Source organism: Gorilla gorilla, chromosome 2, assembly GCF_029281585.2.
Source record: "Gorilla gorilla gorilla isolate KB3781 chromosome 2, NHGRI_mGorGor1-v2.1_pri, whole genome shotgun sequence".
NCBI lineage: Eukaryota > Metazoa > Chordata > Mammalia > Primates > Hominidae > Gorilla > Gorilla gorilla.
The window spans coordinates 34,045,319-34,071,566 of record NC_086017.1 but is presented as its reverse complement, the minus strand read 5'-3'; the positions used below and the strand labels follow the sequence as shown (position 1 = coordinate 34,071,566).

Below are 26,248 nucleotides of genomic sequence, written 5' to 3'. Positions count from 1 at the left end.
TTCTTTTTTCTGTACTCAATTTCATTGAACACAACAAATAGAAACTCTTTACATTTGTTGTAGATTTCTACTCAAAGCCAAGAGCCACGTTTTGTCTAGTTGGCCTTTGCCATGGAGCTAAGAAGTGACTCCAGAAACACATTCAAGCATATCATATGGGATCCGCAATATTTCTTTGGCATTTTAGAAAGAGATTAATTCCTCTTTCTCTGGTAATCTTTGTTTTCAAATTACATGAATTTTTTTCTGAAAAATGAAATAGTTCATGTTTGTTTATAGTAGGTAAAATCAACAATACAAATTGATAACCAAGATCCACTGTCTTTCCTTTTCATGTACAAAAATTAGTCATTAAGTGGGCCTTGTTTATGATAAACTTTTTCTTGACTCTAGAGATGGTACAACTGAGGCATTCCAAATTACACCTATAAAAACTATCATTTTGGGATCAAAACTATATTTTTTGAGGGAAAGTAAAGTTGTGAAAATATTCTTTTAAATATTCTCTCACTGGGAAAGCGTTAGTTGAAGTCCCAACAGAGACATCAAATGGTTCCTATTAATTGTTGCAGAATTGCTGAAAAGAGTCAGTTATGCAAATGCTGCTGCCCCCAAAGAACTGGGTTATCCCGTCATTAAATCTCTTCTACTCAGTATCATGCTAGAGAATAGAAATCCCACTCTTTCCTAATGTTACCAACTATTATATAAGAAATCATTTCACACTGAGAAATATCAATACTGTGCCCTTTTCAAAAACTGCAACCGTACAACCAGTGCATGAAGTAAATCAAGTTCTCAGTAGGCAGCAGTGGCACTTAGTGAGTGTTCCACTGCCTTCTTTCTTGAAACCCCCATGAAAGGAACACACTTCACATGCCAGCTCTTCTCTTGGTGTGTAACAAAATGACCAGGACCCTACGGAATTAGGTCTCTGGTACCCAATACTCAATTCTCCAGAACCTAGGCTTAACTATGCATAACAATAACAGCTCACATTTATTGAGCACTTACTATGTGCAAGGTACTATCCTAAGCCCTTTTCTTGCATGAACTCATTTAATTCCTACAACATCTCCGTAAGGGACATGCTATCTTCTTTGGGGACACATGTACAATGATATTGAAACCAGCTGATGTAGCTATTCTGTCCAAGCATCCAGATTGCATGATCAGAATGATACCAACCCAATAAACTACACTTTACGTAACCCACATTATGAAAGACCCTCTGTTTGTTTTGTTTTGTTTCACTTTGTTTTGTTTTGTGACAGAGTCTCGCTCTGTTGCCCAGGCTAGAGTGCAGTGCCCCTATCTCAGCTCACTGCAACCTCTGCCTCCCAGGTTCAAGTGATTCTCCTGCCTCAGCCTCCCAAGTAGCTGGGATTACAGGCACGTGCCACCATACCCGGCTAATTTTTGTATTTTTAGTAGAGATGGGGTTTCACCATATTGGCCAGGCTGGTCTCAAACTCCTGACCTCAAGTGATCTGCCCGCCTCAGTCTCCCAAAGTGCTGGGATTACAGGTGTGAGCCACTGCACCTGACCAGGCCCTCCGTTTATAGCTGGATCTTGACAGAGAAAATTGGCATGGTCCCTGTGCGGGAGGCATGGTGATCTGTGGAGTGTCCATGTTTTGTAAAGTTGGGTTTTTTTGTTATTCTTTCCCTTTCACACACACTAATGGCCCTCTGCACTTCTGACAGAGTATAAATACAGCCTCCCCTAATTAGAATTGTTTGTGCATATCCCGTCTTCTCTACCAGTCAATATCTGTCAGAAGGAAAGGGGTGGGGCTTAGTCATCTCTGCACCCATCATGGCACCCAGCTGAGTGATGTGCACCTTGCAGGTGGGATGCAGAATGGCTTAGCAGTTAAAAACATTTGTTGTGGTTGGCAGTCTAACTCTTCCCCTTGCCAGCTGGGTCACAAAGGGCAAGTTTCTCAGTCCTCTGGCCCTCTGTTTCATCAATGAGCAGAAAACTTACCATTCATTCAAACATTCTAATTATTAATGGCATAGTGACTGTGTCCTCCTCAGGAGTTCTCCAGACACATAGCAGCAGTCCCCAAGAGTCTTCTTATATCATCACGTTGCTCACATCTTAGGGATTCCCAAAAGAGAAGGTTGAAGCCAGGACTCTGGATAGCCTCCTGACCTTTGTTCAAACAGACCCTTTGTGCACTGATGGGCATATGTCAAGATTTTGAGCAGAGAAACAGGCAGAAGAGCAGAAAGAAAGTTTCCCCCTTCACAGCTTAACAAGGTATGCTGTTGAGCTCCCAGAAGAGGGAGAATGGTCTTCATTGAGTTGTAACCATGCATCATTTTCATTGCAATGTGCTGTTATTGTTCCATATATGTTATTAGATTACCATAACATCAGTGAGTTCTCAGGAGGAAGATTCACAGGGCTGCTAGCTAAGCAACATCTCAGTTCACTGCCACAGACACTTTGAGCTCTGTTTGTGTGGAGCAATTGCCCATCAGCAGATGGTACTGATGTCAACATGCCTGGAGTTTTCCTTGGCATTATAAGTTCAAAAGTGTCAAAGTTCAGTTTCATACAAAGTAGCTGCTTGTTTTCCAAAACTGACCTGGAGGCCTAGAAAAGACTGCAGAATTTTGATAGATGTGGAAGTTATTAAGGAAAGCCATTTAATCCAAATAAATTGCTCTTGAGGTAGGCCTTGATCAAGAAGTTTCAATTACATTTCTTTACCAATAAATAGATGTCTCTGGCAGCAAATGAGAGATAAGGAAGGTTCTCTCTCACTCCCAATTCAAAACTCAAGCCAGAGAAAATCCACATGCCTGACAAGAAATAATAATAGCCTATTTCTTTTTCAGCTCTGTCTTTAACACCCTATATGATGCTTCAGTTAGGTGTGTATTTTAACAGTTTTATTGAGATATAATTTATATAACAAAGTTTACCCATTGAAAATATATAGTTCACTGGATTTTGGTGTATTTACAGCCATTTATATACTGCCGTCACCACAATCTCCTTTCAGGATACCTTCATCCACCTCAAAAGGATCCCTTGTATCCATGAGCAGTTACTCCCCATCCTTAAACCAATCCCTCACCCCCACCACCCAGCCCTAGCTGACCGCTCGTCCACTTCCTGTCTCTATAGTGTGCATTTTTTTTAACCTAGACATTGCCTGGCAACTCCTCATAATTAGAATTTAATAAGTGTTTCCTCAAAATCTGTCATTTTTGAGAAAATTTATTTCCTTTTGTGTCACTGGGCCTCCCTTCCTCCATTCAGCACCTGTCCCTAGCACCCCCAACAAGGGTGTTCTCCATTTAACGAGTATTTACTAAGGGCCTGCTATGAACTACACACTGTGTTAGCACTTGGGGTCATCAGTGAACAGAACGAAAAAGATCCCTGTCCCCGTACAGCTGACTTCCTAGCAGAGGGAGAAAAAACAGTCAACAACAGCAGCAGCAAAGCACAGAAGTAAAATGTACAGCATGTTAAAAGACACTAAGTACTATGGCAAAGAGAGACAGGAGAGGAAGATAAGGGGTATTGGGAAGCGCCGTGCCCAGGGAAGGGGCAGGTGACAGCACTGGGATGTTCAAATAGGCATCCCGAGAACTTCAGGTGTTCAACCCTTAATGGAGGTGAGGGAGGGACCCAAGCAGGTGTTGGAGGCATGAGCATTTCAGGCAAGGAAAAATCCTGACACAAAAGGCCCTCTTGCAGGGGGCACATATGACATGTTCGAGGAAGAGGAAGGAGTTGGTGAAGCTGAAACTGGGAGAGAAGAGACAGAGAGGCAGATGGGGCAGATCCTTGTGGGAGCCACAGTGGGATTTTGAGCAGAGGGGTGACAGGAGCGGAATCGTATTCTAACTGTTGGAATGCCATTTTAAACAGAGATGAGAAGGGGCAAGGGCAGATGCAGGAGACCCCTGGATACCACTTCAGAGGCTACTTTAGGGCCTCTAAACCTAAGTGGCTCTCAATCTTGGCTGCGCATCAGAATCACCCACGCTGCTTTACAAACTGAGGCCTGAGCTACAGACACTAATTGGCCTGGAGTGCACCTGGGCACTGGGATTTTTTTTTTTTTTTTCTTTTTCAAAGGTGCGCAGGTGATTTTGATGTGAAAGCCAGGTTGACCATGAGAGCTTTCAGAGCACTAAGTAGTCCCCCTGATTTGACTTTGCAGCTAGGAAACAAAACCCCGCAGATGACCCCTGTTGCTCATTGGCAAAGCTGTGCTGAGAGGCAGCCAAAAATCTTGCTGCTATAGCAGTGGCAGGACTGGTGCTGCAGACAGTGTGCAAACTGGGATGGGGCTGGCTGGAGCCCACCTGGATCATCAGACCTTGAGGTCAATCTCGTTCTTTGGCTGGATGCAAACACGAGCCTCTGAATGTGAGAGCGGAGGCTTTCTCTCTGCACCTAAGAAAGGGCTTATTGTAATATGTTAGGGCAGAAGAGAAGGATAAGGCTAGAACCTCAAGAAGAAGGTATGTGATTCACTCAACAAACAGTGTTTAAGAATAATAGTGACAGTGTGCCAGGCATTGTGCAAGGAGCAGCTGAGAAAAAAATAAGGCTTAACTGTCCTTGCCCAAGCCAAATGGCTCAAAGTGAGCACCGTCTAATATTTCAAAATGTGTTATTTGTGGGAAGGCTTTAAATAAGCCAGAGGGGAGGGGGGATTCTTCAGTTGCATATCTGAGCTGCTGGCATTTCTAATTCAGAGGGATGAATAGAACATTATTGTGTTGCATCGGCACAAGTACAGCAGGAAAAAAAAAAATGCTTGGAGCCGTGAGCCGAACATGAATCAGCAATCTGGTTCTATTGTTCGGAAAATAATCACCATGCTGGGAGTATGGAATTTAAGAATCATGCAGAAATGCCCTTCCCCCTCCCAGCAGGAAACAGACATTGGCTAAAACATGCCGTCTTGTTTTTGGCTTCCTGAGCTGAAAAGAATGTAAAAAAACTTGGAGAGGATTTAGGGAAAGCTGATTTGTAAATATGGAAAATACAACCCATAAGAAATGGGAGATAATTTAGGCCCAGTGTTGGCAACCTCTCAGAGGTGGCACGCCAAGGGAGTGTTTATTCACTCTTGTGAGCAGGCAGTACAGCTGCCCTAGCTTCAAGAAATAACTCATGTTTTTTGAGTTCCTACTATGCACTGATCATCAGTGTGCTAACTTGTGGGGGGAGGAAGAAGAGTGGTCCCTACCTTTTGAAGACCTTCTAATTTGTGGCAATGGGCAGGGGAGTGCACCAATACTATAAAGCAGTAGTTCTCAAACTCAAGCGTGCATCAGAAACATAGGACCCGAACCCCACCTTCAGAGTTTATAACTCATTAGGTCTGGGATAGAGGCGGAGCATCTGCATTGCCATCTTGTTCCCAAGTGATCTGATTCTGCTGCCTGCATACTTTGAGAACCCCGCTCTAAGAAAATAAGTACAAGGGGCAGGCAAGGAGGGTTCAATATAGAAGTCCACTAGAAAGGTGCACTTGGTTTGTTGGTGCAATAGCAGGTACCCCTTTTTGGATCTGTTCTCTAGCACCTAGCTAATGAGTGTTAATTGGCAACGTGCTTTGGATAAATCACACTGGCCATGACTGCCACCATCCAAGGAAGGGTGACAAGAGGCACAAGAATAGATTTCTCTGTAGGCCTGAGGAAGTTGAGCAGGACATAATACAGTAAGACATACACATGTGGGCTCGCAGTGGCAGAGCAAATGGCTGTAGGGTTAAGAGGACAGTAGGGTGACCTGTCTGCACGCTCAAACTCAAGCACTTCTCCCATGAGCAGAAGGTCTCAATGGAATCACCTGAGTGGCTTTTCTAAGTACGCATTATTGGGCCCAGGCCTGGAGACAGTGAGCAAAGCTCCTCAGATGATTCTGCCTTGAAAACCTCTCCTTGAGAACTGAGAATGCTTTTTCTGCATCCTTTGTGGTTGTGCCCCATACTTACAAGTAAGCAGAGTGCAAAGCCAATCTTTTGGAAAATACAAAATCAAAGTGCCCAATGGGTACACTCCCCTTCCCATTGTGTCTCATTGCCGTTTTGTTGCCACAGGAGTTGAGCGTCCCAAATTCAGGTGTGCCCATTTAAAATGCAAGTGGCCCTCAGTGGGCACAGTCCACCAACAGAACTGGATGTGTTGGCCAGAGTAAGCTGCCGTTCACTGGAAATATTCTAGAGAAGGCTGACCGTGTGCAGGTCAGGATGGAAAGGTGGGGGTGCCTGCCATGTGTTGAGTGAGTAGAGCCTACCAGGATGGCACCTTAGTTCCTCCAACATGTTCTTAAATGGATCAGGCTGGTGGTTCTCAACATGTGGGCCCTGGAAAATATATCCAGAACACCTAGGAATTTGTTAGAAATGCAGACTCTCAGGCACCCCAAACTAACTGAATCAGAAACTCTGGGAATGGAACCCAGCAATTGGTTTTAACAAGCCCTTCACGTGCTCACCAAAGTTTGAAAGACACTAGTTTAGCTTATGCTATAGGTAGCTCCTTGCTATCTGTAAGTCAGAAGCAGCACAGAATTGGAATGCAGGCAACCGGTCATTTATTCATCTACTGAGGTATTCATACAACTCTTCCAACATGGTGAACATCTTGTGCTCATTTGTCTGATTTTCACCTAAGAATGTGAAGTGTTCAGTATCTAGCCAGCTTCTCAGCTATGGTTGGCATCCGTGTAATTTCCAGTGATAATCTGACTTACTGCATCCTCTTCTCAGATTATATAAGGGCTGTGTTCTTTTACTTTTTAGATTATTCGTCACAGCCTCCCCATTTGACGCGGGCTCAGTAAACTACTGAATAATAACCAAGCCTGATTTATTCCCAGGACTGCCTTAAATCCTGCTAAGACTTCACTCTGTGTCTCTTTCTCATATCCTCCACACCAAGTGGTAAGCCAGGCCGACTCACTTGGCTGTATGAAACTTCTTAATGGCACCTTTAGGTCAAATGTTGTGGCCATGGTCTCACAAAGAGTGAGGGGTGAAAGGAGATACTGCAAATCACACTTCTAGACTTTTCACTGATTTTCAAAGCTGTTACAGCCATGGTTCCCAAAATCTGTACCAGAGCACCTTGGGTACCACAGCAACCCCACAGAAATACAGTGGGATGTTTTTAATTTTTGAGGGAAACCCAGAAACAACTGTCAGACACCATGCAAATCCACCTATCAAGCTGTTTGGACCTCATAACTTCATAAACAGGGCATTTAAGTATTTCTTTTGACCTAGGGTCACCGTAAAAAATATTACTGAAACACTAAGAGTGACATACACTGAGAAAGTTGGGAATCTCTGTTACAGCATGACTGTCCCCAGGTATAGTTTAACTGTACACATTCTGGCAGGATCATGCATTCAAGCCATCACATTGCAGGAAATACACATTCTAAATTTAAATATTAGCAGGGGAGAAGCGGAAAGAAAATTAGAACTATATGCATCTTTGAGGGACTTCTTTCCTTTATAACCTTCCTACCCAGATCTACCCATCCTAGCTCCCTGAGACAACCCTTAACCAAGGCTCCTGTGACTTTTCAAAATAATAAATAATAATGATAGAGGCCAAGACAGGAGAATTGCTTGAGACAAGTAGTTCGAGACCAGCCTGGGCAACATAGCAAGACTCCATCAAATAATAATAATGATGATGTAAATTCTCATTTAGTGTCCCAAATATGATGGATTAATTCTTGCAAATTGGAACTAATGATTGCTGTAATTGCTCTGGTGCATTCCTGAAAATCACCTTTGATACACACTGTTGAAAGACAAATTCAGGCTGTGTGTGCTATACCATGAACCTGACACCTCACAGAAAACCACTGGAATTTCTGATAAAGAGCCAACAGAACCTTTACCAAGCAGAATCAAACAAGAACCTAATGTGCGACTGAATGCAGTGGCTCACGCCTGTAATCCCAGCACTTTCAGATGCTGAGGTGGGCAGATCACTTGAGGCCAAGAGTTCAAGACCAGACTGGCCAACATGGTGAAACCCTGGATCTACTTAAAATACAAAACTTAGCCAGGCATGGTGGCTTGTGCCTGTAATTCCAACTACTCAGGAGGCAGAGATAGGAGAATTGCTTGAACCCAGGAGAAAGAGATTGCTGTGAGCTGAGATCATGCCACTGCACTCCAGCCTGGGTGACAGAGTGAGACTCTGTCTCAAAAAAAAAAAAAGAACCTAATGCGTGAGAATGGAGACAAAGTTTCCGAAGTCAATTTCTGCAAGAGCTTTGCAATGTAGCCCCATGTCCCCTGCCCCCCATTTGACATTGAAGAAGTAGTAAACAGTTATATTTATTAGGATTATTTTATTTTCATCTTCAAGGGAATTTTAGGAGCACAGCAGTCTTCATAACACCCCATTTAGGAAGATTATTCTTTTTATCCCAGGGTTAAAAATCTGAAGGAGCTCACTGCAGATTCCAGAGGCAGCAGAGCACTGGCTCAGACTGAGAGACACTGTCTCCCTGGGACAAGATTGAATTTTCTTTTAAATTTCAGATGATATTATCAAGGGGTCAAGTACTAGAGCCTTTTCTTATGATGCCATCCAGGGTTGCAGGAGGGAGTGGATTGTTTGTTATTGTCTTACTCATTATCAAACGCTTTTTAAAAATCAATAATAAATCATTTGCTGCAGTCTTAATGTTTTATTTTCACATTCTTGTTTGTTGTTTCTCATGCATGTGTCTCAGTGACTCACCTAACCACAATTATATATTCTGGCATCTGGTGGTTCTGCATGGTACCCTCATTCCTTAGGAATCAATTTCCCTGACATGATGAATGTGTTTCCAGTCCGTTCATCACACACACACACATACACACACCCCCCCCACACACACACCCCCCCCCCCCCACACACACACCCCCCCCCCCACACACACACACATACACACACACCCTCTTTAGCAGGGAGAAGTTACCCTACTCTCCACCAGGTGTCAGTAGAGTCAGTTTTAACAGCATGCTTCGGCCAAAGGGGCATCTGCTGAAGTTGTTTTTCCTGCTGTCAGACGTTTCCTCAAACTACCTCTGGGCTGTCCTCTTAAGAGACTATCTTCCATTTCTTAGGAGTGTTCGGAGATGATAGTCCACCTGTAGAGAAAGACAGCCATAAGGAAACCGCACTATAAACAGCAGGTGGCCAAGCTGGTCCTTTCAGGTTGGTCTCATAAAACTTTTACTGGCTGTTTTCTTCTTTACTTTTCTATCACTACCTTATTTGGCTTAAAAGTGCTCCATGTTTCACTCAATGTGACAATAAATTAGATGTGGTTGATGCTTTTAGATTTGCAGGGGGCTTTGTTTGTTTAAGGCCCACTCTACCTCTGCCACTGCTGACCTAGTCCTCAACACAGGAATCAGATTTTACTCTGCTTGTAGCCGCAGGACCCAGCATTGAAGGGTGTAGAATACTACCATGGATTAAGTGTGCACGTCCCACTTAACCCAATGTCACCTTTGAGAGCTACGGCCTTATTCCCATTTTAGGAATGGTTACTCCTGACTCAGTATCCCATATTTAAGTGGCAAGGCTAATGCTCTTTGTAACATGCCATGGTGACTTTGTCTGGGAGAGAGGTGGAAAAGGAGAGGGGAAGGGGAAGAGAGAGAAGAGGACAATGATTTGGCCTGGATTTTGACTAACATAAAGAGTAGGGGGAACTCTAGAATGAGATTGTTGAACTGGAGTTGAGAGAGTGGGTGGAGTGGAAGTAAAAGTGAATTATTTTACTAAGAATAAAAAGAAATATCAGCAACAGCAAATTAAGCTCAGTTTCAACCACAGACCCTGGTTGAATTATTTCCCTTCCTGAAGGCAAAACACTTACAGAGACTGCCTGAAAATCTGAAATGAAAAGTATAGCTTTGCCATTCAACAGTCATTTGCTAAAGTCTGTTATGTGGGGCGTGAGTCTCCTGCCACACCCAGTGGAGAAATTCTGACTGCCTTCCCCTCCAAGAGGTGACCCACTCAGATTAATACCTGGGATACGGGACAGACAGAGCTTTCACTAGTTTTCCACATTTTTACTAACTCAGAGTTTTATGTTCCTCTTTAGCCTCATGCCCAGTCTAACTATGCTAGCTTTTCATATTTTTTTCTCTTACTGATTTTTTGATACTACATTCCCAAATAGGGTTAGTTTTACTGAATACAAAAGGTGGATCACAGCGTGGTATGATTTGAAAACACCTTGCCTCTGTTCTCCTATTTGAGTTCTTAACTGATTCCTATCATGAGAAATTCAACCATTATTTATTCACTTCATTGGGTCCTAGATTTAATATTAAAATGCAAAGGCCTCGGGGAAGGATAACTGGGGCTGCACTCAGGATGCTATAGACTTGGGAACAAATTTATTTCTGTGTCCAAACTTTCTTACTCCCCATAGCAAGGTTAAATGAACATGCAAAGTAACCTTGAAAGGGAAAAATTTTTTTTCACAAAAATTCAGCCTTGCAAGAGGAGAATGGCAGGGCAGGTGAAGGAGAAGCAATTTCACCTCCTTTTAATCTTGGTAATGACAGCATCTGGGGAGGTGGGCTCTGTATTGTTCTTGAGTCTTTAAATGACCTCAGGTAAGCTTAAAGTTAGACCAGGCAAGAGCTTCAGTTCCCCCATGCCTTTGGGATGATTGAGGCTGGCCAGGAGTTGAGATCATCTATAATAATGATGATGCCTATAATAATAAAGAAGTCTCCCAATACCTTACATTTGTGTCCTCCTTTTAAATTTACAGGCATTTTCCAATTCCTTTGGTCCTCAGCATAACCCTGAGAGGGCAGGAATTGTGATTTATCTTTACAAATGAGGCTTGAAGAGTTAAAGGAGCTTGTCCATGATCCCCAAACTACTAAACTGAGACCCAAAGCCATCTGGAATGACGCCCAGTCCAGGAGCCTTTCCTCCATACCTGGGATTGGACTTGTTCTTTAAAATATTCCCCAAATGCCAGAGTCAAATGTTTGATGTATAGCTCTCCCTCTCCTCCTATGAGGGGGAAGAGGAAAAGAAGGGGAAACTCCACTTTTACCCCCAAGAGATCCACAGCCTCACTGCCCTCCTAGCATGGGGTGCAGCCCACCTAGGGGGACAGCCATTTGCATTTATTCAGCTGTGCTTCCAGATGCCACAGACAGAGCTGTGGGAAGGCTCAAGTGGGGACAGGGTGGGGTGAGAGGGGTTCAGCCCCATCCCATGAACTCCAGTCATGCCCAGCACCCCACAATACCAAATAAACTTCATAAAAATAGTCGCTTGCTACCTAAACACAACTTCAAGACACATCCCCAAGCTATGCCCCCCTCTTACACGGCAACTTCCTAGGAAATCTAGCGTGTCCACTGATTCTGCATCTAGTCACGTTTGCTCAATGCCAGGCGAGAAGATGGATATGTCCTTCTCTGAAGGCCTTCCCAGTTTTAATGGTCTTGGGCTAGGGTATGTAATAACATCACACTCATGGGTCTGACCTTTTAAAATGAACCAAGAGAATTGCTAATGAAGGTTCCCCAACCCACAGCCCCCAACCCAGTCAGTCATGGCTTCCCTGGGCTGCCCATGAAGCACCTGCTGAAGTATTAATAGATGAGCCCTGTTAAATCTCATCATCTGATACATCAGGCTGCATGACACTCTGCTACCCTTCCTCCTGAGAGAGCCAAGGAGAAGAAAAACTAAGGAAGACAGTTTGAAAAGGCCACAAACCCCTCTCCTCCGAAAAGGTTGATGATGAGCTGTGAGGGGAAGCATGTTTTGATTCAGTGCACAGGTTGGATAAACAATGACTCACCAGGTCTACGTGGAAAGATTTTTCATGTGGTAATTTTTACAGATGCCCCTTCAGTGCTGTAGTTTCGATACAGAGAAAGGAAACACAAGGGGACAAAGGTGTGTGGTCAGGGCAAGCGTGCTGGAGTTCTACAAGAAGGAGTTTTGAGGTGTTCTCTCTGGCACTGGTCTAGCCTTGTGACCTTGAATACTGAGACAGGCAAGTATTAGGTTGGTGCAAAAACAAACACAATTAGAAGTAATGGCAAAAAGTGCAATTGCTTTTGCATCAACCTAATAGCAATGATCCCACTCAAAGAGGTGCCACCAAAGGGTGAGCCTCCCAAGCAGGCCTCCTCCACACTGCAGCAGGGCTGCCTTTCTCACACTGGATCACTGCTTAAAGACCTTCCGTGGCTCCCCATTTTTCACAGGATAAAGCCCAAGTTCCACAGCAACTCTTTCAAGACTCTTCACCATCTGGCCTGAAACTACATTTGCAGTGTCATTCATGGTCACTTCCTGCCCCGCTCCTGCAATCACATACCCTGTGCTTTTTTGGTACTTCTAAGCCATGCTTTTCATCCCCGGCGTGGAAAAAAATCCCAGCTCATTTTTCCAAAGCCAAACTCACATGTCACCATTGGGTTCCCTCATACAGGTGTAATTAATTACAGTCTCTTCAGTGCCTTCAAACACATCTTTTATCCCTCTTGTTCAGCTCTTCTGCCCCTGAGTTACAGGTTGGTTCTTCATCTAAGCCTTGCAGGAGTGGGCTCCATGAGTAATTCATCTTGAATGATCTAAAGCCTGAGCTGGTGTCTGATGGGATTACTGGGCCAGCCCTAGCCAGATCCTTGGGTTGATGGATTCCTCTTCAGCCTCCAGGCTTGTTTTTTAGAAACTCATCTTCCACCCACAAAGGAATTTACTGCTGGTAGTTTCTCTTCTCTTCGCTCCCAACCAAAAATAGCTCTTGTGTCTCCTTTTCATTCTATTCACTAGATCACATTTACATCAACTTATATCTTTTCCATTAGCTATCTGCATTTTAATGATCAAAGTCCATAGCTAAAGCTTAATATGGCAGCTGTGAGTAGATTTTGCATGTGTAAAGTATCTGTGAACCCTCTGAAAATATATACCAAATGGCTTACCCATTTTTCAAGGGGAGGGGCAAGTGATATAATTAAATGGAAATGTAATTTTTCATTACATTTCTTGAGGAGAGCACACTCCCTAATAGTTGAGATCACTCAGCTAAAGAATGAAGCTTTAAAGGAGAATTTGAAGGGAGTGAGGGACATGGAGCAGGATTTTAGCTTGTCCCTGAAGCCATTTCATACACACAGCGCCTGCTTTATTGCAGCTTAAAGACCCAGGTCTTCTCAAGAGAGGCTTAACATGCCCTGAGAGCAAAAAGCACTGCAAGGTAAGGAGACTGTGTTCTTCTGTGTGGCCATCCCAGCCTATGAGACATGCATCTTCTTAGATGTCAGGCAGGGCAGGGAAAGGCTCCTCAGCAGTCTCCAACATCATCTCTCCACCCGTCCTCTGTCCACTGAACATGCCTGCACTCTCTTCCACGTGACAGCTTTTCAGATATTTGAAGACCACTCTCTACCCCTCATGTGACTCTTCCCTTTTCTAGGTTTCCTTCAATGTTTCCTTAAGATATGTTTTCCATCGTCCAGGATATTGTACATGAGACATCCTTCTTAAAATGTAGCGGCCCACATGTGGTCTGACCAATGTCCTACAGGCTCTTTCTTTCTTTCTTTCTTTCTTTCTTTCTTTCTTTCTTCCTTCCTTTTTCTTTCTTTCTCTTTCTTTCTTTTCCTTCCTTCCCTCCTCCTTTCTTTCTTCCTTTCTTTTTTTCTTTTCTTTATTTCTTTCTTTCCTTTTTTTTGAGACAGGGTCTCACTATGTTGCCCAGGCTGGTCTCAAACTCCTGGGCTCAAGCAGTCTTCCCACCTTGGCCTCCCAAGTAGCTAAGAGTATCAAGTGCATGCCACTGTGCCCAGCTACAGGCTATATTTCTGTCCATGCAGCCCAAGATGCTGTTAGAGTAATTAGCAGCAGCAACAGTTCACAGTGTGGCATGGAACCCAAGGCCTTCCAAAGTTCCTGGACCTATTTACTAAGTGTTGATAATAATTCCATTTACTTTTCAGTTTCAGAGGATTCAGTAATAACTTTACCATCATTTGGATTTTTAAAATACAAACACACTTTGTGTGTTTGAGAGGTGAATGCCTGCTTTTCTACTCTTCCAATGAGTGGAATGAGCTTTATTTAAGGGACACAGCACTGGGCTGAGAACGGGTAGAACTGGCAGAGGAAGGCTCCACCTGCATGATTCTCAGCACCACCCCTTGGCACATGGCATCCGTGACTTTTACTTTTAGCTGTTCCTTCCCAACCAGCTTATAAAATGGATTGTAAATTCCTTGAGGGCAGAGAGCCTCCAATCTTAACCTATCTGCATCCGCAGTGTTTATCCCAGTGTTAAATGCTCATATCACATTCTTCACAAGTCTTGTTTCTACCTCTTAAATGTCACTTAAACACCTAGCCCTCTCACCATCTCCACCACCTCCACTCAAGTTCCAGCACCTTTTTCTCTATTCTGGACCTGCCATGGCCTGACCAGTCTGCTCTCCACCCACGAGCTGCTGTAAAGCTTTAAAAACCCACATTGGGTCATATCACGCCCCTGCTTAAAACCTGCGTAATGTAAAGGCACCACCCAGTTTTTCTGTATGAAGCTCATTCCTTGCAGAGTAGTCCATGGGCCTTAGGAGCACAAGGATGAGAACAAAGGGTTAAATCATAACCTGGGGAGAGGTCTATTTGAAAGAAGGGCCTAAAGGCCTGGGGTCACCTCCACTCAAAATCCTCCCCAAATAAGCCCAAGTAGAAATGACCTTTCCTTCTCTCATGGCCCCAGTCTACTCTGAAGAGACAGGTAAGGTGAAACCTGTATACATTTTTGCATTTATTTGGTGCAATTCTCTCCCTATGTTAGTTTAGAAGCTGCTTGTGGACAGGCCACAGTGTTGTCTTTAAACAAAACCTAGGGCATTGCCTAAACAGAGTAGCCTCAACCAAGGCCTCACGATAACCAAACAAATGAATGACCCATGTCAAAGGGATATTCTCCACTTGGATAGCAGTTGCCTAGAAGACTAAATGGAATGGCATTTCCCTTCCCCTAGTGCTGAACTGTTGAAGCAGTTAAAGGACCATCGACTTTGAAGGGCCGTGGTACATAGACCCTCACTGGATCTAATTGAAAACCCTTCCCTGACCAGAAACAGGGCATGTTTTAATGAATGACACACAGATGCTAGGTATCAATCCTTCATTAGCGTAGCCACCCCTTTCTAACCCAACAACTCCTTGACCCTTCCTCCTCACTGACCTACAAAGCCCTTCGCTGTGCTTGTTTCCTTCCTGGCAAATAAAGAAACTCAGCTTGCTTTACTTTTAAGTTCTTTTGGACTTTGTTTTCTCCTTTGATCCCATGATTTGCTGGTGAGCTCCAGGCCTCTGCCAAGGCTGTGGAAAGGACCATCTTGGGATTCCCCTCCTCAGTACAGAGCATTTTACCAACACCCACCATGTAGGATAGGAGACCAGGAAAGGAGGCCCCGGGACACCTGCCTTCCCTGGGGGGATTGTTAGAAGCTTTACTGGAATTACATTGAAAACTCTAGAGCTCACTGAAGGAAAATCGTACTAAATACTACTAAATACTAAATAATACCAAAATACTACAGTAAAAGTAACACTAGTATACTATTAATAGTATTAGTAATACTATATCTGTTATATAGTAACAGTAACACTAAAATACTGAAGTACTAAATTGTACTATGGTTGATGGAAAATAGTACTAAACAGAAAAATTAGTACCAAATTTTGTGGTGATAACACTATTTTTAAAGTCTTAATAAGAATTAAGATTTTTTCCATTCCTAGATACTTTCCGCCCCACACACAATAATTTCCTGTAGTTCATATGCCTATTCAATTGGAATTTTGAAAATGAAGATATTTTTAACTGATAATATCATAAGGACATAACTGGGATTTTATAGCTTTGCCTTCAAGACGATAAAAAGCATACAAAACTATGCTGACACATTTGTATTAATGTTGTATTTTAATATTATCAGTCAGGATTCTTTTGGTTGCAAGTGACAGAAACCTAAGTCAAACCAGCTTATTGTAAAAAGGGTAATATTTTACTGAGGGCATCCAAGGAAGGACTGAATAGCCAAATCCCTGGAGGAGCAGAAGAGGATACAGCTGGGCCTCAGGAAGAGCCAAGAGACACCACAGCTTTCTCCTTCCACTTCAGGCTGTCTGTGAATGTCAGATGGATCCTCTCTCTCACCTTCAAATGGACTTTTTCCCGGTGGCTGAGAGATACGGTCTCACTGTTAGAGTTTTAACTTCTGATAAATTCTGTCCCTAGAGAGGAACTAGATAATATCTCTCTCTCTCTCCCTCACTCCCTCCCTTTCTTTCACCCTGAAAAATCATCTTACTAGTCCACCTCAAGTCTTAAGCCAGTTTTGCCAGAGGTGGGGCACAGTCCAAGCCAAGTTCCTCCACCTCTTTAGAATATTCAGGAGTGGTAGCATGTGAAAACATGGCAGCTTCCATGGGTTCGGAGGGGGTGGTTAATGGCAGCACAGTTTCTAAGAGGAGCAACAGAGTCAGGACCCGCAATACTGTAGGTACGACCTGTGCTGTCACCTACAGCAGCTCAGAACCTGGTGCCTCTCACTCAAAACGCTGCTGGACAGGTGAACAAAGACGGGACAAAGGGCTTGTGGTAGAGACCCTTGACGAGCTAATCAGAGGCAAGAATGCATTTTCCTAGCAGTGAATACTCATCCTCTCCATCAGGTGCCAATTTGGCAGCTTACACTATGCTATATCAACTTCATTCATCTTATTTTATTTAGTTGTTCAACATATATTGTTGAGTACCTGTTATGTATCTGACATTCCGCTCAGTGTAGAAGATATAAACATGAGAAAGGCAGTCTCTGCCATAAAGAGATTACAGTGTGGTGGGAAAGGCAGCCATGTAAACATGTAATTTCCACAGAATGGGACAAGAAGTATGATCAAGGTTTGAAGTCATTGCTGCAGCATTAGATGTGGAGACAGAGCATGAATGGCTATGTATAAATCTGTGTTGTAAACATAATCCACACACTTCCTCTGCCTTGTTCTTCTTCTCCAACCAGTTATTTAACAAGATTGTTCCTCCCTTTCATGTGCACAGTACGTTATAGATTACCCAGCACTTCCACTCACAGCATCTTCAAACCTCAGAAATACCAGCCCTTGTGAAATAAGTGGGACAAGTATTAGTTTCCTCATCTTACACTGAAGAAATCGTGTTTCCAGTGCTTTGAAATTACTTCCTCTGATCCCACAGCTAGTAGTATATTACAACGTTGGACCTCAAGCCCATGCCTCAGGCTTCAGTGCTATTCCTAAGCCAAAATGCTACCACCACCTACCACTGGCCACAGAACACACTCCAGAAAAAGAAAGCTAATCCTAATCTGTCTCCAGCAATATGCTGAAGGACTGTGACCCAGGTTCATCACCCGCCAGTGTCCATCTGTGTCATCCTGTGTGCAGCCTTCCTTGGCATTCTTCCCTGCGTCAGTGCACCTCTGGCCACTGATGCATACCAGGCCTCCATCCCCAGCCTGAGGACCAAGTCTGACTGTTACTCTTGGATCTCATTAAGGTAGTGGTGAGGTGGGGAGTTCAGCTCTGACTAGGACAAGTCATAAATGGGCAGATGAGAATATGGATTCAGTTCTCTAGGGCAGTGTGTCTATGACTTTAAAGTGCACGTGAATCACCTGGGGGTCTTGTCCAAATGCAGATTCTGACTGAGGGGGTGCCCAAATTTTCTATTTCTCACAAGCTCTCAGGCAATGTCGAGACTGCTGGCCCACAGACCACACCTTGAGAAGCAAGATCTAGATTAGAGATGCTAATACATCTTAGCCACTGTGCCTTGATAAAAAATTTATTTTTAAAACATGTTTATAGAAGGAACCCTGAGATGAAAATTAAGAGGTCTTACAAATTTACACATGTCACATAGCCCACCTATGCTTCGGTGTCCCCAGTTCTGAGTTGGGAGTAACAAATATTGCTTCAAGGTAATTAATGCATATGATATTGTTTGGAACAGAACCATTATGGAAAATGCAAATTATAATCTGTGATTTTTTTTGTATTTTTTCCTTGTAGGAGATGTCAGTGAAAAAAGGGATCCAGAATGATTACTAACCTATGACTCCCAACAGTATGACAGGTATCTTTTTTTTTTTTTTACATTTTCTTTGTGTGCCTCCATTTTTGTTCCACCTAGAGTGAAATTATAGATTCTTAAAGATTAACTTGCGAGTTTTAGCAACCGTTATTTCCAAACCAATAAGTGTTATTAAATCCTGTGAATACCTCCCTAGAAATGTACTTCCATGTTCTTCTGATATAAGATGCATCCTCACCAGAAAGGTGATGGAGAGGAAATGACTATTCATTTTTAGACATCCTTTAGCCATTGCACACTAAGTTTACTATTTTCTTTTCTTTTTTTTCCTTTTTTTTTTTTTTTTTTTTTTTTTTGAGACAGGGTCTTGCTCTGTCACCCAGGCTGGAGTGCAGTGGTGCACTCAAGGTTTACTGCAGCCCCAACCTCCCAAGGGCTCAAGTGATTCTCCCACCTCAGCCTCCCAAAGTGCTTGGATTTACAGTAGGCCACTGCACCCGGTGTATGTTTACTTCTTACAGTCATTCCAATTAATATAATAAATGGCTCTACATACTTTGTGACCACAGAAAGTGTATATTTTCAGAAGTTGGCTGTTTATTCCATTCAGCAATAGAGTCAGAATGGAATATGATTAGGTCATGTAAGGTATAAGTCAGTTATAAAACTCTTAGCAAGGGTCAAAGGAGAGACAGAATGACCTTGGAGGAATACAAGGTTGCAATAGCACAAATTCTTTGTGCAACTTATAGAGCGATGGTTGTACACTCAGTGGTGCCAGGGAACAGGCCGATAACACCAGTAATGACAAAGGTTAGGTAAAAGGAAAAACAAGTAAACAAAGCTGGAGAACTCTGGTTCTCTCTAAAAGGAAGCCATCTCCCACTCTAAGCAATCACTGACGAGAAGGAATGAAGCCCCATGTGTCCAGAGATTTCAAATTTGCAAGAGAAGTTGGAAATTCAGATTTTAAATGAAATATCCCAAATTTTAGATGTTAGCAAATAACTTATAAAAATTTTATAGACTTATGGCTCAGTCGAAATATGTCTGCTAACTAGAATCAACCCATGAGCTGTCAGTTTATGACCTCAGCTATATACCTTCCAGCCTAGCAGCAAGCCCACCACTGGCCTTTTTGTTACCATGGCAACAGGGCAGGTCCTCATAGACCTCTGTGTGTCGAGGATGCAGCCTGACCTTTGATTATCTATTCATGTCACCTCCCCACCCTATGATGAACTAAACATGCAGGACAAATTGCTCCAAGAACTTATTCTCCAGTAGACCTGAGAAACTGAAGCAACTGGAAGTTGCCACTCAGCCTTCTGAAAGTTTTGAAGCCTCCCAATGACCATAAACTTTATCTCTCCCAGCATCTTTGCCCAGCCTCTCTACCCACCCATACTGGAGCTCCTGATATAGCAAAAAGATGGGGTGCCTGGGCAAATCACAATGATTCACACCTGTAGGGGCTGAGGGCATCGGAATCACATATCTTCTTATTTGACATCAACAGGCACCAAAACGCACCCACTCCCACATCTATTCCACGGCCAACTAGGTCAAATTCTCCACCACTAAAATCGCACTCCTTCTACGTCATAAACCAACACATTCAACCTTAGCTACAGCCTCAATGTTTCTGTTGGGATGAATGGCAATCTCAGTCAGGAGGAGTGATGGCCTAAGTCTTTGCAGGCACACGCAGGTGTGAGCACACAGATACCAGACAGCAGGTAGCCACGCTGCAAAATGGAGGGACAGTATTCCTTTCTGATAAAGGACAGTGTGAGAGCAGGTGCTATAAGGATGGCTCTCTACTCCATGATAATTTGCCCACCTGAAAAAGTGTCCAAAGATCTGGACTCAAAGAACATACCCCAAGACATATGAAATGGCAAAACATGGTGTAAAAGTAGGTAATAAAATGGTCTTCGCTTGCTGTGGGGATTAGTTCTAGGTACAGCGCAGTTCATCTAGGGAGAGTGACCATTCATTCCAGCTCCTCTGGATCAGGGGCTGGCAATTTTTATTGTTGTTGTAAAGGGCCAGTGAATAAATATTTCTGGCTTTGCAGCCCATACAGTGTCTGTCATAATTACTCAATTCTGCCATTGTAGCATGAAAAGCCATAGACTATATGTAAACTTAAATAGACTTGGCTGTGGTTTACTACAAATTTATAAAACAGGCAGCAAGTCAGCTTTGGCCCATAGTTTGTGGACCCTTGTTCTAGAGCCCAGGGTGGTCCAGGCAGTTCTCTTCTAGCTACAAACCATCTCATTACTGAGCAGAACCCCCAAGTCTGAGTCAGCTTGAGAGCTGATCTAGGAATCTAGGCCCACTCCTAGACAGCTCTAGGGTAAGCCAGCTTTTCAGCCCATCTTGTGGAAGCTGGGATGCTTTCCTCGCAGACTGAGCCAGAACCCCAGCTGCCTCCTAGTGGAGGAGGGAGTTTTCACTTCCAGCATTTGCTTCATAGTGGAGAAACTAATTGTAGTTCTATTTTCAAAAGAAACCTACTCCAGACACATACATGTACAGTATACGTTAGTGGGCTCATATGAGAAAATCATTACTTTACATGCCCTTGTTTGTGTATGAGATAAAACAATGTTCTTTTCCCTCCTTCGATTGCAGTGGGCTCAGGGGTACATGTTTTAAGAAACCCAAAGGAAGACCATAATGAAGTTATAAGCTGTCAGAACTAAGTGCTTGCTCTAGGAGCATACTTCAAAGGCCAAATATGCATATTTTTCCTTTGAAAAGCATAATAGATAATATTACTGCTATTCAACACAGGAAATCAATTAAACCCTTATGAAAAGAAAATCATTTTTTAAATGATCAGTAGTTAATATTGAATCTATTTTCCTCAAACAGAACAGGTCAGCATTTTCAGATAAATGAGGCATGTTTTTTGTAGGCTCTTTCAACCGCAATGCTTATTAAATTTATGTACTTTGCACTAACTCGAATGAATAATTGTTTATTTTTTGAGGTTACTTAATATAAGCTACAGTAGAGTCAGGTCTTGCCAAAATTTTCTCACTGCTTTACGCCACCTAATTTGAAATTAGGACTATATGAAATCATTCATTGAAAAATGCGATTCCTTCCAACCTTAGCAGAAACAAGAAAAAAAATACAATTCTTAAAGAAGGAAGTAAAAAAGTACCTTAATACAATATTTTATCTGTCTGGAATTAAGCATCACTTCCTAGATAATCTGAGGGAAATTCTGCTGACATTGATGACAATATAATGAGCTCTATTTTTAATAAAACCATGATCCTCAGCATAGGGAAATTTGTTCTAAGATATGAGTAGCTAAAATGTTAAATACCAAAGTTAGAGGCTTTTGGCCTTGACTGAACAGGAAACCAAGAATTCAAACTGTGCTGGAAGAGGCAAAAACAAAGACCCATTATGTTTGCGCTGAACCTGGCTGTATGATATTAGGATATGGCATAAAGCTGGCAAAGTACTTGACGTTTTCATTGAAACTGGGCCTCCAGTAATTTAAAGTCACTCTGTTATGATGCCTTTAATGTGAATAATGTATTCCCCATTCAGTTATTAACTTGGACTTCTTTGTGACTTGCTTGTTTGTTTAACTTCCCTACTGTGGGAAGGTATTTTCTTTATCAAGGCATTATTCTTGAGTATCCCTCTGTAGCAGGGAAGGGATGCGTGCCAAGATAGATAGGAGCTTTCAGATGTTACCCCAAAATTTCCCACCATGTGATCTTTGTACTGTTTCCTGTGAGCTTGCTTTGGGAGGGGCTCATGTGTTAAGCAAAACTGAGAACAACACAGGTTTTTAAAAATTTCCCTTATTACAACTGAGGTCGAGCATTTTTTACATGTTTATTCACCACTCGCATTTCTGCATCTGTAACTTGCTCGTTCATAGTTATTGTCCATTTGCCCACTGTAGTTTTTGTCTTTTTCTCATTAATTGTAGAACCTGTTTATGTGTTATGGATATATGAGCTCTATTTTGGATAAAATCATGATCAACAGCCTAGGGCAATTTATGCTAAGATGTGAATATGCTAAATGTTAAATATCAAAGTTAGAGTCTTCTTTTGCTAAGTTAACTAAGCAAGACACTTCATCTCCCTAGATCTTGAATTCCTTATCTAATAATGAGAAAGTGAAAGCAGTTCATCCCTAGTTCCCCTTCCACTTCTAAAATTTGAATATTTATAAATCACATGTTCGTAAAGTAAGGCATACATACATTGATGGTTGAGTATAAAGAAAAAGTGAACACTGAGGCAGTGCATTTTGTGTTTTGAGACTGTCCTACTGAACAAGCTTTTCAGAGTCAGACAAAACATTTAAGTTGGGAAAACTCGGCATTTTATTGTGAAGCCCATGCCATTTTTCAAAGGTGGACCTTCAGGTGTCCCTTAGGTTTTTCAACTGCTTCTTAATGGCCATTTCTTCCTTCAGAAATAGAGTCACAGTGGTGCATATGTCCTACAACCTACGTAGAATGGCTTTCCATGGTTTCAAAAGGTTACTGACGGCAAAATAATGACACCATTCAAAAATAACTAATGTTAACACTGTACATATTGTTAACATTTCCTGTTGTCAATAAACACGCTTCCTCAAAGGGATTTTGTTCATGGCTACTTAGTAATTCATCATATGGTGATATAGTCCCTGATTGTTAGGCTATTAACATAATATTGTTATAAATAATATACGATGAATACATATTTATTACATATTGACATGATGAATATATAATGAACTGCCTTGTACATAATTTTGCATCTTTCCGATACTCTCCTCTGGATAAACTCTACTATGTTAAAGGAAATGACGGGTCAAAGGGACTGAACAGCTTTAAAAACTTTTTCTGTTTTCACATTTTAGCCAGATTATTGGACCAATTGAGACATCCAACAGCAGTTCAGCCTCCATTTAAGTATATACCCTCCAAATGTAGAAATTTTTGGTATAGTTAGCCTATTTCTTTCTTTTTGAGGAGGTAATTTATTAGGCAAAATTGTATCAAGCCTTTCAAAACTTTATATTTTTCTTATTGATTATAAATTTGACTATATACCCCCCCACACACACACACATTGATTGGTGACTCAAACTTCACCTTTTATAACTTAACCTGTTTGTTTTAACTTTTCTATTGTGGTATTTGTCTTTTTCTTGATGATTTAGATATTAGGGAGTTAATTCATTTTCTATCTTAAAGAGTATATATATTTTTCTCAATTTAGTACATATCTCTTCTTTTTGTTTATGGCAATATTTAACCTTTCTAAATTTTTCTTCCTTTGAAATAATTTTATACTTACAGGAAAGTTACAAAATTAATACAAAGAATTTCAAGCCGTCCTTTACCCTAAGTCTTAAAATGTTAATTTTATCACATTTGCTTTAATCTTCTTTCTCTCTCTTTCCATCTCTATCTAATTTTTATTTCAAACCATTTACAAATAAATTGTAAATATGGTTCCATAGCATTTTTGGTCATACAAAAGCTTTTAGTTTATAGAGAATGAGTTCTATTGAGGTGTCATTTATGATTTATTTCTTTGTTGTCAAGCTTAGTAATATCTTCTGATGAGTACTGAGGGACAGACCTCAATGGGCTCTTTGGAATGTGTTAGCACTTTTATTTCAACATGTAGTTCTTTTTAATTAGACGCAGGAATGACTTGCTTAAGGTTGAAGATTTTTCTCTCTCATACTTACCTTTAACACTTGCATTCTTACCTTTGTGCACCAAACACTCACACAAAGTGGTGAGCCTCTGAGGCAAGGGAGGGGCAAACCTGATTGGTGGAGGTCCTTCTGTCCCTTCTCCCAAAGTCAGGACAGCCAATCCCCAGGCCTTAGGACTGATTACAGGTGTAGATGAAGTAATAACAGAAGCCAAAGGAGAGCAGCGATGCAGAATGCCAACACGACCCTCGGCTCCCCTTCCCACAGTGCCATAGAGCTGGGAGGCTTTAGATAGATGGACACGCTCCTGGCATAGCCATGCTGAAGGGAAATCTGGAGGTTTATTGCACTTTCTCCTGAATTCCTGTCTCCCCAGATGTAACCAAAAATAAAACGTGGCCTTGGATTCCATACAGCCATCTATACACATTACGAATGCTGCTATGAATAGTTTGGCAGAAAGAATAGCCCAAATAGCTAGCTCTACTGTTGGCTAAGCTTTGATTTTATTTCTTCGGTATTTAACCACACAATGTGATGGGGGCCTTTTTGCTCCTCCCTCTGCATGCTGTCACTTCTAAAAGAAATAAAAATCTCACTGCAAGTAGGCTAGAAAGGAAGCATCTGTCTTCCCCCAAATTCCTTGAGGGCAGAAGGGGGGCTATTACACACATCACACAGAAAGTCTTTAAATTCATGCTCAGACATCTCTCCCACAGATCCATGCCTCACAGGAACTGCTGAAACCTCATATCCTCTTCTCCCTCTCTCCCCAGAGGCTAAAACCCTGATGAGTCTGCTGTACACACTGCCTCCCCTCCCCGCTGCAGTCAGGAATCTGGACCCTTCGCTCCCCTCCCTCTTCTCCCCACTACTACCTCCACCTTCAAGACTGTGAGCCTCTTCTCTCCACTTCCTCGATATGTATTTCCTTTTAAAACCCCACTCAGCAAAATAAACAGATCTTCCTTGGGACCTCACTTACCTTGGAAAGCAAAGGAAGGGAAAACCATAAATATTTGTCATCTTACTTTTTTTTCCTGTCACACACAAATTGGTAGAAGAGGATGAAAATCACTCCATGGCTTCCATCCAGACTAGGGAAGAGAGGAGACCAGCACCTCAGTTCACGAGTTTCTCCAGTTTCTACCATAATAAGGGGCAAATCAAGAGACCACCAGGAAGAATTTCTGTGCAGCTAATACATCACCTTTTTCTTTAAAACAAGAGCAAATGCTCCTTTTTTCCTCATGAAACAAAGAACGGTAACTCTTCATGTGGTATGACTGGGTAAAAGATGCCCTATAGGCTACCTGAAGAAGGACCGGTCCTCCTGTGCTCTGACTGTCTCTGTCCTCTTCTCATCCCTCCTCTTTAACTTCCTGAGCTTCTCTTGGAAGAGAAACTTACTACAGAAAAGTAGGGAGCTTTCTGAAAGAGACCAGATTAACAAAATCTCACCAAATCCAGACAGACTAGCGAAAACCTTCCCTCAAATCTCCCAGCAACTCTTAGGCAATTACTTCTAGAACAACTTCAGTTTCCAAATTTGAGCAGTTAGGTAATCAGGAAGTTGAAATGTCAAAAGGACAAGACTTTATAGAGAGTAGAAGATGGGAGCAGAAGAGTGAAAAAAAAATTCTTTCTCAGCAACCCCTGTATTCTTCCTAGAAGTCACCCTTAACAGAAGGCACCCTTCCTAGAAGGCACCCTTTACAAAGCTGGCTTCTTCTCGTACCCCAACCACAATCATCATCACACCAACCTCCACTATGATCATTGCCCCCCACATCATCATCCCCATTATCCCCACCATCACCACTCTGCTAAACTCATCTCAGTCTCCTGCAAGCCCTGCTGTAACCAAGAGCTGTCCAGCACATCTCTACCTAACTTTTTTCCTAACAGTCACAAATAACAACTATAACTTAACAAGGTTCTGTTATGTGGGGATGTATCTTCCTCTCTAGTCTCCTAAATGCCACTAAAGTCCACAGCAGTTGCACATATATAGGTGCAAATCCCTTCAAAAGAAAACAATTTTCCCAACCAGAATTTGGTTTCTAATGACTATATGGTGTTATTTTGTTTGCAATGAGCCACGAGTTATTTTTATATGGCACCACCACCTGCCACCATTGCCATCTGAAAAGTCCCAGGCGCTTGTTTTATCCATCTTTGCTTTTCTTTCAAGTCTTGGCTATGATGACATTCTCGCTCTGGAATCTGGCTGTGTTGTAAAAAGGAAACTAGTGTGGAATGCCAGTTCCCCAAGCCTGCAGAGTGCAGATGCTTTCTTGTCTTGGTTCTGTAACTGAACTGAGTCATTTTCTCTAAGCCGTGGTTCACACATTAGCAGGCTGAAGCCAATGTGGTGAAGTGTCTTGC

The 26,248-nt window shown here is 42.3% G+C and overlaps 1 protein-coding gene across 12 annotated transcripts in view; it reads left to right on the top strand.

Moving 5' to 3' along the window:
- THRB (thyroid hormone receptor beta) overlaps positions 1 to 26,248 on the top strand; it is a 377,275-nt gene that overhangs the window by 248,641 nt on the left and 102,386 nt on the right. For 11 of the 12 annotated variants that reach the window (XM_031009558.3, XM_063703657.1, XM_019023169.4 and 8 more), the window contains one exon: positions 18,133 to 18,196. In XM_031009558.3, coding sequence (XP_030865418.1) covers positions 18,175 to 18,196 — 22 coding nt within the window. In that variant the 5' untranslated portion in view covers positions 18,133 to 18,174. Of the gene's footprint in view, positions 1 to 9,123; positions 9,223 to 18,132; positions 18,197 to 26,248 lie in introns of those variants that run through there. The other variant, XM_063703660.1, reaches the window with a different exon arrangement.